The sequence below is a fragment of the Oncorhynchus mykiss genome, chromosome 32 (genome assembly GCF_013265735.2).
Source record: "Oncorhynchus mykiss isolate Arlee chromosome 32, USDA_OmykA_1.1, whole genome shotgun sequence".
Classification (NCBI taxonomy): Eukaryota; Metazoa; Chordata; class Actinopteri; order Salmoniformes; family Salmonidae; genus Oncorhynchus; species Oncorhynchus mykiss.
Window position 1 is genome coordinate 32,685,249 of NC_050572.1, and position 12,542 is coordinate 32,697,790.

At 41.2% G+C, this 12,542-nt stretch overlaps 1 protein-coding gene across 5 annotated transcripts in view; it reads left to right on the forward strand.

The window, feature by feature from the left end:
- Window positions 1–438: 438 nt before the first annotated feature.
- Window positions 439–12,542, forward strand: part of LOC110489432 (collagen alpha-1(XIV) chain) — a 96,350-nt gene continuing 84,246 nt past the window's right edge. Inside the window, exons 1-5 of one of the 5 annotated variants that reach the window (XM_036970756.1) lie at window positions 440–648; window positions 3,359–3,484; window positions 7,150–7,266; window positions 10,733–10,873; window positions 11,047–11,139. In XM_036970756.1, the coding sequence (XP_036826651.1) occupies window positions 3,394–3,484; window positions 7,150–7,266; window positions 10,733–10,873; window positions 11,047–11,139 (442 nt within the window). In that variant the 5' untranslated portion in view covers window positions 440–648; window positions 3,359–3,393. Of the gene's footprint in view, window positions 649–3,358; window positions 3,485–7,149; window positions 7,267–10,732; window positions 10,874–11,046; window positions 11,140–12,542 lie in introns of all 5 variants that reach the window. The other 4 variants (XM_036970753.1, XM_036970755.1, XM_036970754.1 and 1 more) reach the window with 4 other exon arrangements.

Sequence of the window (12,542 nt, forward strand, 5' to 3'; positions counted from 1 at the left end):
TATTATAAATTGAAACCTAAAATTGTTGACATGTTCAGATTTTGATAGGACTAGGCTACTCGGAAACCACTCATGTAGCAGGTTCACAGGTAAATATTGTTGTTATAGGCCTACGTAACAACACGAATGTATGTGTGTGTGTATGTAATATAATAATAATAATAATATGCATTATGCCAAGATGCCATATGGCTGGCTGTTTAAGCTACCTAAATGTTTCAGCCAAATCAGTACATTCTCCCCTAAGAGGAACGAACAATTGCACGCGCTCGTGCTGACCAGAAGCGCGCGAAAAATACATACCTGAAAAAAAGCTTGCAGACGAATGTTACAAACAGATAGTCTGCCCCGCGGGCGGTCAGACATTTATCTGCCTCTATCGAGATTTAACGAGGTGAAGGAATGAATAGCTCAAGGGATGGGTGAATGATTGGCGCAAGGGATGGGTGAATGAATAGCTCAGGGGATGGGTGAATGAAAAGCTCAAGGGATGGGTGAACGAATAGCAACGCGGGATACACCCACTTTCGCAAATCTGACACTGAAGAAGCGCGAGCTGAAGATAGTTTGCCAACAGCCGGCGAAGGAAGACACGCATGAAGGGTCCATTTGGAGCAATACTACCTGTAAACAAATGTTTTGAAAAAGGTATGATATATTTTCTTTAGTTTGGGATAAAGTCAGTGTTTTATGTCTACACATTCAAAGTAGAAGTGGTAGGAAGTGGAACGTCACCTGTCAGTGGTGGTCGTGGGGGCGCGTTTGACAATTTATGCAAATTTGGTTTTGTCAATTTACTTTATCTGTTGTATTTCGTCGATACTGTTTGTTTATCTCATTTATAATTTAAATATAACGTACAGTCGTTTTCAATGTTTTCCTAAATCTGTAGGCCTACACGAACCATCATCGAGGATAGTTGACTACTACTGTGCTTTGCCTGTAGGTTACTCCTGCAATTTCTCAAAATGCAACGATTAGAATGCTATTTATTAGCCGAGGAGAATGATTAGGCATGGCGAATTGACGTGCTCTTTGAAATGTCAGCTAGCCTAATGATGAAGTATTCCTGTTGAAATGTTTGCATAAGTTTGAGTTAAAGGTGAAGGTGTGACATCATCTTTTTTTTTACACCCTCATTAAAAAAATATATATACTAATTCATTTTGCATACTTGCATGCATTTTATTCCTACCACGGTACTCTACCACGTTTCAAAGATCATTTGAATGGTTTATGGGTGTCAGTATGGTTATGTCAAAGTTTAAATGCTTTGATGAGTTCTTTGTTTCCAAAGTTATTTGAAATTTAAATGGGAATGCACTTTTGTATCTACATTCTTTGAAGTTTATTAATAATATTTATTGTATTGCTCTATAACTTATAGGGATGTGCATCTTTCCCTTTCAAGATGATTCATCCATGTGTTTGATGTATTTGATACCATTCCACCTACTCCGCTCCAGCCATTACCACGAGCCCGACCTCCCCAAAAATGGTGCCACCAACCTCCTCCCGTGCTAGATACATGAGCTCCAATACGATACAGGAACAATACGTTTTAGTTTGAAATGATTCCATGCGAATTGGTTTGATTAGAGAACGAGTCGAAGCGATTTGGTTTGATGTAATACGATACGATGCACTAACATTTGTTGCATAAACACGTAGATTTTCTATTCTAAATTAAAATCTGCTGCTGATGGAGCTCATGAAATGGGCCTCTCTGAGCTGGATTTGTGTGTGTGTGTGGTGTGTGTGTGTGTAAATTATGTATGTATATGGTGTATGTACTATCTAGGCACCTTAGCTGAGCCATAAGGGAGACAAGGCATCTACCATCCCAATACCACTATCAGATTGGGGGGCAATGTAGCCTAGGTTTTTTGTCCACCCCCCACTTTGGTTCTGAAATTGTCACCCACTAATTAACTTGTCATTTTTGCAGATTATGTGTTTGAGCTACTAATGTATCAATATTAGTTGTTTACAAATTAGTTATTACATAGCCAATGAATATATTGCACAACTTTGGATTCCACCCCATCTCAAAATGGAATTGTTTTGACCACTTGGAAGTTTTTACTGAGGGATCTTCTCTTCACCTCTTGCTTTGGCCATGCAGTGTGCCTCGTGTGATTACTGTCCTCATAATGAAATTATCAACTTTACCTTGTGTATCTACAAATAATTATATACACTGATTGTTTAAAGTAAAACTACAAAAACTATTGCTGATGGTGAACCTGAACAATACAAATAAAATCTATTGTAGTAAGCCCTGTTCAGCAGGTATAGCCAGATGAGAGTTTCCACTGGGTACAGACCTCAGTTCAACATCTAGTTTTGATTTACATTTGGTTGAGTTTTTAACTACCGTGAATTCAACATCATTGGATTACGTTTAAAAGATGGGTTAAAAAAAGACAAAATGCCCTTACTTTAATGACTTTTAGCAAATCCAAACAGTTTTCCTCCTCGTTGATTCAACGTCATCACATTGCTTTTTTTGGGTTGAAATTATGAGGAAACAACACTGGGTTGTGTCTCAGGTAGCTTAATTTTATACCGGTAAAACACCATTTTCAAAAGCACATAGATAACAATAACCTAGCAAATTACATAGGTTGCCACTCAACTAATAATGCCTAATATCACACACGCAAGCCATTTTAATGTTTGAATTCTGAAGGTGCCACGCAGATGTGCAAGATCAGGAACATCCTGCATACCTCGCGTTGGTCAGCATGCGAATCTGGGCACAATGTGCTGTTTGACTAGACTACTGATCTTGCCTGGGGTTGTTCGGCATGAAAAATGACATTTAGATCAATGACTATCAACACAGTTACATCTAGTTCGACAGTGAAGGAGAGGACGCATCAGTTGTCACAAAATATGAGGTTTTTGGAAGGTAGAAAGAATTTAATATGAGAGAAAAAAATTGTGAACAGGCGATTTGTAATGTTGTTACATTTGGACCTGTTTGGGGTCCACAAACCTACGCACTTAATCGGGGACCTATGCATATCTGTGAATTGTTACATCCATAAGAACTTTTCTAATTCCATCCCTTATTTTGAAAATGCATTAAAGGGATAGTTTGAGATTTTCAGTCAAGCTGTTCCAGTTCTAGACTTCCAGTTATTGCGCTAACGCTATTTAGCATTGGCTCGCGAAACTACCTCTAACTTACTTCGTACTGGACGCAGACGCATAAAAATTGTATCCACAAGTCCATCTGACTCAGGGAAGGTATAGATAACTGTGAAAACCCTAAATTATCCCTTTAATAAATAATGGAAGTAATTTTTTTCTATAGCATCAAGCATTGTCATTCCCTTTAATGTCTCCTCAGGTTTTCTGAGCTCCTCTCCTTTACCAGTGTGAAGGATGCAAGCTATAGGACTGAAGACGTGGGTATGGAGTCCTCTACTCTGTCTGGTTCTTATCTCTCTCTTACCTGTGCAAGCTCAGGGTCAAGGTAAACACAATCGTATAGGCTGCTCCTTATCCTCAGACGTCTGGTGTGTGTCTTTTTGATGTGCAGCTTTTGTCGAAGCATTTGTCTTTGTGTTGCTGTCACTTTGTGATTATTTTATTTCAAAGGGAAAAGTCACAATCTTCTGGTATATTGGCACATTTTTGTGTATAATATCACATCATTAACATTCCATTTGCAGTCGACTCAAGTGCTTTCAGAATGTGCTTTGACATGAACTACCTACCCTTACTGTATATATCTGCCTTTGACCTTAACCTTGTTGATGTGAAGAAGAATAAGAACTGCATCCTCAAACAGCTGCAGTTTGTTTATCTGGGCTTGTCTTGACACCGTTGCCCAGTCCTCAAGTGAAACAAACCACAGCATTCCTGTGCTAAGAGTGGACTCTGCGCTATGCTAACCTGGGTTACAGTATAGTGCCGCTTTGAGTTGTATTGTAGCATTACACCTTGGACAGCATCCATTAGTTGTCGGTAGAAGCCTTCTGTTCTGAAGAGCTGCCCTCTGGTTTAAGATAAACAACCTGTCCTTTTTACAGGTCTGGGTGGCCTGTCAGTTGGCTTCCATAGAAGTTTCCTTCAAAGTACAGTACACCAGAGAGGTTTAACTGAAAGCATCCAGACCTTACGGCGATCAACAAGGGAAGGAGGTCTGGTAACACAGGCCACTGTCACCCAACGGCATGTGGCCACATGCCCATCACCCAATATGCCCCTCCTTATAATCAATCAATCAAATTTATTTATAAAGCCCTTTTTACATCAGCCGATGTCACAAACTGCTATACAGAAACCCAGCCTAAAACCTCAAACAGAATTCAATGCAGATGTAAAAGCACGGTGGCTAGGAAAAACTCCCTGGAAAAGCTGGAACCTAGGAAAAAATCTAGAGAGGAACCAGGCCCTGAGGGGTGGCCAGTCCTCTTCTGGTTGTGCCAGGTGGAGATTATAACAGTACATGGCCAAGATGTTCAAGTGTTCATAGATGACCAGCAGGTTCAAATAATAATAAGCACAGTGGTTGTAGAGGGTGCAACAGGTCAGCACCTCAGGAGTAAATGTCAGATGGCTTTTCATAGTCGATCATTCAGAGTTCGAGACAGCAGGTGCGGTAGAGAGAGAGAGAGTCGAAAACAGCAGGTCCGGGACAAGGTAGCCATCTGGTGAATAGGTCAGGGTTCCATAGCCACAGGCAGAACAGCTGAAACTGGAGCAGCAGCACGACCAGGTGGACTGGGGACAGCAAGGAGTCATCAGGCCAGGTAGTCCTGAGTCATGGTCCTAGGGCCCAGGTCCTGCATGAGAAGAGAGAGAGAGAATTAGAGGGAGCATACTTAAATTCACACAGGACACCGGATAAGACAGGAGAAATACTCCAGATATAACAGACTGACTCTAGCCCCCCGACACAAACTATTGCAGCATAATTACTGGAGGCTGAGACAGGAGGGGCCGGGAGACACTGTGGCCCCGTCCGACGATACCCCCAGACAGGGCCAACCAGGCAGGATATAACCCCACCCACCTTGCCAAAGCACAGCCCCCACACCACTAGAGGGATATCTTCAAACCACCAACTTACTACGCTGAGACAAGGCAGAGTATAGCCCACTAAGATCTCCCCCATGGCACGAACCCGAGGGCGGGCGGCAACCCGGACAGGAAGATCACGTCAGTGACTCAACCCACTCAAGTGACACACCCCTCCTAGGGACGGCATGGAAGAGCACCAGTAAGCCAGTGACTCAGCCCCCGTAGTAGGGTTAGAGGCAGAGAATCCCAGTGGACAGAGGGGAACCGGTCAGGCAGAGACAGCAAGGGCTGTTCGTCTCTCCAGTGCCTTTCCATTTACCTTCACACCCTTTGGGCCAGACTACACTCAGTCATAGGACCTACTGAAGAGATGAGTCTTCAATAAAGACTTAAAGGTCGAGACCAGGTGTGCGTCTCTCACATGGATAGGCAGACCATTCTATAAAAATGTAGCTCTATAGTAGAAAGCCCTGCCTCCAGCTGTTTGCTTAGAAATTCTAGGGTCAATAAGGAGGCCTGTGTCTTGTGACCGTAGAGTACGTGTAGGTATGTACGGCAGGACCAAATCGGAAAGATAGGTAGGAGCAAGCCCATGTAAATGCTTTGTGGGTTAGCAGTAAAACCTTAAAATCAGCCCTAGCATTAACAGGAAGCCAGTGTAGAGAGGCTGGCACTGAAGTAACACATTTTCACAGATTATTTAAAATGCATTACACTTTCCATGTCTGACTTGTTCTAAACTTCCCATGGGTGCTTGAGGCCTCATAAACCCTCACCAGCCTTCTGGCTGTTTGCAAAAGACAGCTATGAAAAATATATATAAGAACTTAACCCTATCTTCACACAGGCAAGTCTTTTGTCTTGGAGATGTTGTACTACTAGTTTGTTTTGGAAATGTGCAAATGAATGCACCAAGTCTCTGAAGGTTTAAAAAAAAACACACACAAACAACACAATTTCTAATTCTCTCACTCGGGGAAGCGACATTCTTCAGAGAAGAGGCATCTTTTTTTCAGAGAGAGTTAAGCCCTGCTGAATACCCACCCCCCATTTTCAGGTTGGTGAGCTCGGTACAGTATTATCATTTGCCTGTTTGCACCATGCACCATCTTCGGGCTCTTTACCTTCTGATGAGTTACCCCTTTCTATGCGCTTGATTGTATTGTTTCCATACCTACATTAATGTCTGAAGGTATTTAAAGAATACATTGGCAAAATATATCTTGCCTGCTCTTAATGAGGACACAAACAAGACAAGTTTGTGTGACTTTGCAGTCTTTTCTGTTGTTACCAAATTGGATGGGGAATGTTTTTTTTGGGTGGTTTGTTTGTTTTTCTTTGGGATTTGGTAATGCCTATTACTGCCTGATGTGCAGAGCTGATGGGATGTTGACCCAAGAGGAAGTGGTATATCGCTCTACTTGCAGATAGATATCTTCTTGAAGACAGGAATAAATGCTATTCCAGTGCCTTTCAATTTGTCGCTGCTGCAATTGAAAAAAAAAGGCACATTCTACTCTGAAAAGGCCTCAAAGTAAAGAGCACACTCTTTGTAATACAATCTCAATTCGACTGCTCCGGTGAAATGCAATCATGATGAGATCGGGGATGGTACTTTGGTGCTGAGATAAGTGCTTCACAAAAGACCCCCCGCCAAAAGAGATATGAGAGCTATCAATGGCAAAGGAAGGGAGAGAATGTGACTTTGCTTTTTTTGTGACATCTGTGGTACTCTTTGAATCTGTATCTTTTTAATTGGCCAAGATTCAATCTTTTAGGACTGTTGAAACACAGATGGAGAGTGCCTGTTACCTCGCCAAACACTGGCTGGAGTTCAATCTAACTGTTTCATAATCAGTTTTAACTGGGGAATCTCGAGTTTCATGCATTTCCATTGGCAAAAAAAAATCCCCAAACCCTTCACACTCTGCTAGTTACTGAATTTGGAGAATTCTTTTTCAAAAAACATTGGTTTTTACGCCTCATTGAACTCCAACCACTGTCTTGGTGTCATTAACCATGCATTCAATATTACTTTTGAATACTATATACAAACGCTTCTTGAGTTAGTCAGTAATTGTAAAACTGTGTTTTCTGTCTTTTTTTGTCTAGTTGCCACCCCACGAAGACTTCGTTTCAAAGTCCTGAGCGCAACCCAGCTGCATGTGTCATGGAAAGAACCGAAAGGAGAATTTGAAAGCTACAGATTTATTTATAGCACACAGTCAGGTAAGGTCCAGCAATGAGAACGAACGATCAAGTTACGATTCGGCCCTGAAGGAGGCTGTCTAACTTATGTTGCGTGTTTCACAACAGCTTTATACTTGCAGTGTAGAAAACATAATTACATATCAGCTAAACATAAGATGATAATGTAATCGGGTTATTACTCATCTCCTATGACATGAATGTCTTCTGGAGGTTTGACTATAGTCATGATAGTTGGAGTAGGAGTTGAAGAACACACAGACTGATGGGTAATAATCATGAAGAAAAGAGGAGAGTGGCACACACTTTTGTACACCCATTTTCTTATTGCAGTGAGAGAGCCAATGTTTTTGGCGTGCACTTGCAGTAAAGAAATAGGAGTACTTCAGAGTGTGTGATTTTCCTGTATTTTATAGTCACGATGAGAAATTAACCCCAAACATCGATTTTGTAATCTATAATAATCACTATGATTGATACACCTATTAGATGACTCACTGTGTAGTACAGCCTACCATTTCACTTCTCAAGTTGTTCTTAAGGAAACATATTAATAAATGGCCCATTCTCAATGTATAGATTTACTCCATGACATTCCACCATGGCTTTGTCCTTACTTGAAGCTGTAGCTTCAGTGGCTTGCCTGGCCTTGAGTTGGTGTTGGTCAAGATAATGGAGTAAGCGTCAGATAAGACTCAGTGAGCAGAGCAGAAGCAGCTGTATCTAAACTGCCTGAGGCCAGCCGGGGCATGGGACACAATCTCATCCCACCCCTGGCACCCTGCTGAACGAGCACATTTCCCCACCAAGCTGGCTTCCTCTGGTGAACTTCTCTTCATGCCAGCTGCAGAATGGAGGATATTTCAACCTTTTCTTCCAGACCTGGGTTCAAATAGGATTTGTTTGTCTTTTTAAATGCTATGAGCTTTTGATCGAGCCTACCTGGTGTACAGGTGGCGAGGCTTGCCCTTTTGGGGCTATTCCGTTGGTTCCTTTGCACCAGGCAAGCTCAATCTAGCGCAGCTGAAGTATTTTAGTATTTTAAAGAAAACTAATGCTATTTGAAACCAGGTCTGATTTCCCTCTTCTCTCTTTCTCTCCACCCCTGCAGTTCAGTGTTTGTCATTGCTCAGAATGGCATTCCAATTGCGGAGTCAGTCAGAGTTTTTATATTACGTGTGGGTTGAAATGGGAGCTCCTGAGAGAGGCTAGTCAGTGAGCCTTTGTTCGTTGAAGAAGACTTGCTTTGACAGAGGGTGACACCCGCAGACATACACAAATCATCATGATTGGGGTGGAATTGAATGCAGCACTGGATTGTGGGTAGTAACTCTTACTCCCTTCTCCAACACTTAGGGCTCTATTTTAACAAACCCAATGTAATGGTAAATCTTAGCACTGGCAGTAGCTCTATAGGTTTAGGGGTGTGTCAGATTTTTTTTTGCTATTTTCACAACCAGAATTATAGCCGTAGTAGCTGGTAGTGGCACGAAAGGGTTAGGGTTTGATTAATACATCAATTGGAGGTGTGATGAGGGCTTGGCCACTCACTGGCCAATCAATATGCTTCATGGCTTAATACTGCATGCAGTGACAAGTTCTTTAGGTTATTGACAGTCTTTGTATTGTTGTCAATTTGGCAGGGGGCACGAAATATTCTCATCCTAGTCCATTGTGGATTGATATTACATTTATTAAATAGCATATGCTACAGTAATGAGTAATTGACAGTCAACATTGTTGAAATTGGCTTCAATGAGCATAGGCCTAAATGTATTTATGCATCCCATAAATTGTTTTGTATGTGTGAGGCATGTTCTCAATAAGCAAGATATAGCCTAGGCCTACCCTTGATATGGTGTTATAGGACTGACTGAATAATTTGAATATGTTTTGACGGAGCACGTCTTTGGTAGCCAGACAAGAGGCGCTCTTTGGAAATGGGGATGAATACAAGCTGAATGGAGTCTCACTGCAGTTAGGCCTATGTGAATTGTGAATAATGCAAAAGCATGATGGCAAAAGCTTCACAAGTAGACCATTATTTTAGAAACCCTTTATCGATAGTTTCCTTGGCTAATGCATGGCCAGGATAAGAAATATAAAATAAAAAGGGGATATCTGCTCACATTTTTACTGCTCCCAAATATGATATTTTAATACAGCTTTGGTGATTAAGATGTATTTCAAAGCGGTCTCACGGGCCAAACCCTTAATCAATAGTCTTGGGTACTTACTGAATGCATTGGGCAGGACAAAAAAAAACAGCCTTCATTGAGAGGAGTGGAAGCAATGCTTGGATTTTAATCAAATGAAAGGAAATGAGGTTGAGGTTTAGGGACACAAAAAGAACACCTCTCTTGTTCCATGTGCATATTTGCGCATATGGGCTCTGTACATCACGGAAGGATAGGCTGCGCCTCTGCTGTCAAAATCCATGTCGTTACTGCTAAGACCAGCTTTTGGTTGGTCTTAAATATCCCCACCAGTGCTGCCTGAAATTGGCACTTTGGTGTACGTTTTTAAGGACACACTTCAGATATTGCCAGTGTGCTGTATCAACACAGACATTTAGCTGAAAAATATAAAACAATCAGTGGTTTTCAAGTATGCTGTGGTCCATTTGGAAGTATTGGTCAATAATGCCTATGAATGACCTATGATGGACACACCCCCTCATTACATAGTTTTTTGAATAATCTTTTAACAAGATCTGGCAAGATATGACACCCCCATTTCTACAACATGCCCACTCACTTCCATTTGCAACGTGTTGCCTTCAGGTCATGCAAAGCAGATGCACCATAATTGTAATAAAGGAGGAACTGTACGTGTCAGTGAACACGTGAAATATGAGTGTTAAATGTCATGATAATTGTAATTCCGTAGTTCTGTTCTGATATGCAGAACAAGAATGACGAAACCTAAGGTCAATGCATAAATAGTACATTTTAGCTACTTAGCTACATTACCTTAAGTGCTTCAATGCTCTGCCAGTGTCAATTGATCTAAATGGATTTTGAATCAGTAGGCGACACTGTGAGTGCATTCTCCTGTTTTTTTTTTTTACAAACAGCCCTGTTAAGTTGTTTTTGAAGAGAGAGACAGTTGAGTGAGTCCAACTGAGGTTCTTCATGTGCTGTGGGTACTGCTTAAAATAATTCAGGTGTGTTGGAGCGCGGAGGCCTCTCTTTACTTGTCCTGCAGCAGCCGTTTAGCCGCTGACTAGTTCGTTTACTGCCAATATACCCCCGTAGCAGTAGTATCCTTCATTGCGACCAGCACGTCAACTCAACATCATTGTCATTCCTGACATTTCACCTGAAAAGGAGATTTCAAAAAAGTCTAATTGAATTTTTAATTTTTTTTAAACTCTTTTTATTATGATAAACTCATTTTCAATAGAATGCATTTAATAAACAAATCAGAACACAAGTGAAACCAATTTCTAAGTTTGTTCTTGTCTGTTACTTTCATCCAATTACAGATGCAGAGGAGACTGAACTAGAGATGACAAAAAAGGAAGCCAAAGTGATCATAGACTTTGACCCCAGAATGTTGTACACAGTCAAGGTCACTGCTGTGAAAGGTGCTCAGGAGAGCAAGCCACTTCAAGGAACATTTAAGAGTGAGAAGAGCCTTTTAACTTTTACAACTTATTCTATGATTTCATGAGGTTGTTTATCAAAGGAAATAGTTGATCTGTATGATTGCCATTGTTCTAACATCTTTGACAAAATGTATTCTACAGTATAATGTGTCAATGGAAATGTGTTTGGTTTGTTTTTGCCCAACTTTCAGAGCCTGACAATGAGAACGTACAGCCCCAGAATGTACGACCCAAAAACCAGAAAGACACCAGTGTCACTGAGGAGAACAATGAGATATCTGAAGGTAAGGTGGAAGGTATGAGTGACCAACCTCTGAAATCTGGAAATTGCGGTGGCTCAGTCTTCAAATCGCAATTCAAAACCTGGATTTCAACCAGTATCTCAGCATAGAGAAGATTCACTTGACGACACACAGGTAAGTTTGAGCTCCAGAGGCCTCTTGGTTGGTGCTGAGGCTATCCCTAGCGGTGGAGTGGACTGCTGTACATTTGTCATTGGGAGTGGATGCAACAATTAGAAATCATTGCCCTTGTGATATTTTTGTTTGAACTTTTCTGAAGATGAAAGGCCTTGAATGTGATCCTCATTCCCACTCGCTCTTTGGAGAAACAACTGCAATGTGCTTCATTTCAAGTAGACTTTGAAGGAAAGTTCAGGGTTGGAAAATGGTCCATTAAAAATAAGCACAGTACATTTCAAAGCATTTTGGAGCAATGATCTACTTGTGATTGCTGTGTTGCACAAAACCAAGGTAAACCTTAAATATTTTCCTTTTAAAATGAGCATGACGTTGTTATAAATCTGTCATGATAAATGATCGCCCAGGATCTAAAAACAGGAATGACGAAGTTTACCAACAGTCATCACGAACCACCAAACATGGTAGAATACACACATACATTACATCAAATAAATAGTGCATTAACCCTGATAGAAAGCTGTAGTGTCATAGCTGTAGTGCCCCAACTGAAATAACCTTTACCCTTACAGATGTTATGTATGCAATAGTTGCAGAGGTGTTTTAACACTCGTTCAAACAGATAAAAGAGATGTAAAGGACTAAGTATTGATTCTTTGCAACGGATTGATCTCAAAGTGTCTGAACAGAGTTGTCTGCAAGAAAACAATTTTCTGCCACATTATTGCAACTTGCCTGTATTCAGCGTTATTTAAAAAAAACAGGGATTTTGTAAGAGCTGTTGGTGGGCTGAAACAGGCTATTAGTGGGAGATTTAGGAGTTTGTTTTCAGACAAAGAGCGTAACAGTGTTTATAAAACTCCTGTGGTGTGTGTGTCTCATGGCGACCTGGACCTCGTCTGTGTTTCTGGCATAAAGAGCTATGATTTGGCCGAGGTGTCAAAAAGTAGTTGAGGGAAGGCTTTGCAATTATGGAATGTGGTGTAAGGATCCCTGTGGTGCTTTGAGATCTGCGATGGATCACCTGCCGTCTCTTAAAATGCCTATGGGTAAAAGACAGAAGGTGGAAACTAACTCAAGATATAATGATGCTGCTTTGGTTTCTCCCTCACTCCATCTTCTTTCTCTCTTTTCCTCCTCTTTCTTATCCTCTCAAGCTCTCATTTATTCCTCCTCGCTGTTTCTCTCCTTTTTCTCTTTCTCCCTCCCTCGGCACTCCCTCGCTCTATCCATTGCATGTAGACAATTGACACAGGCAGCTATCTCCT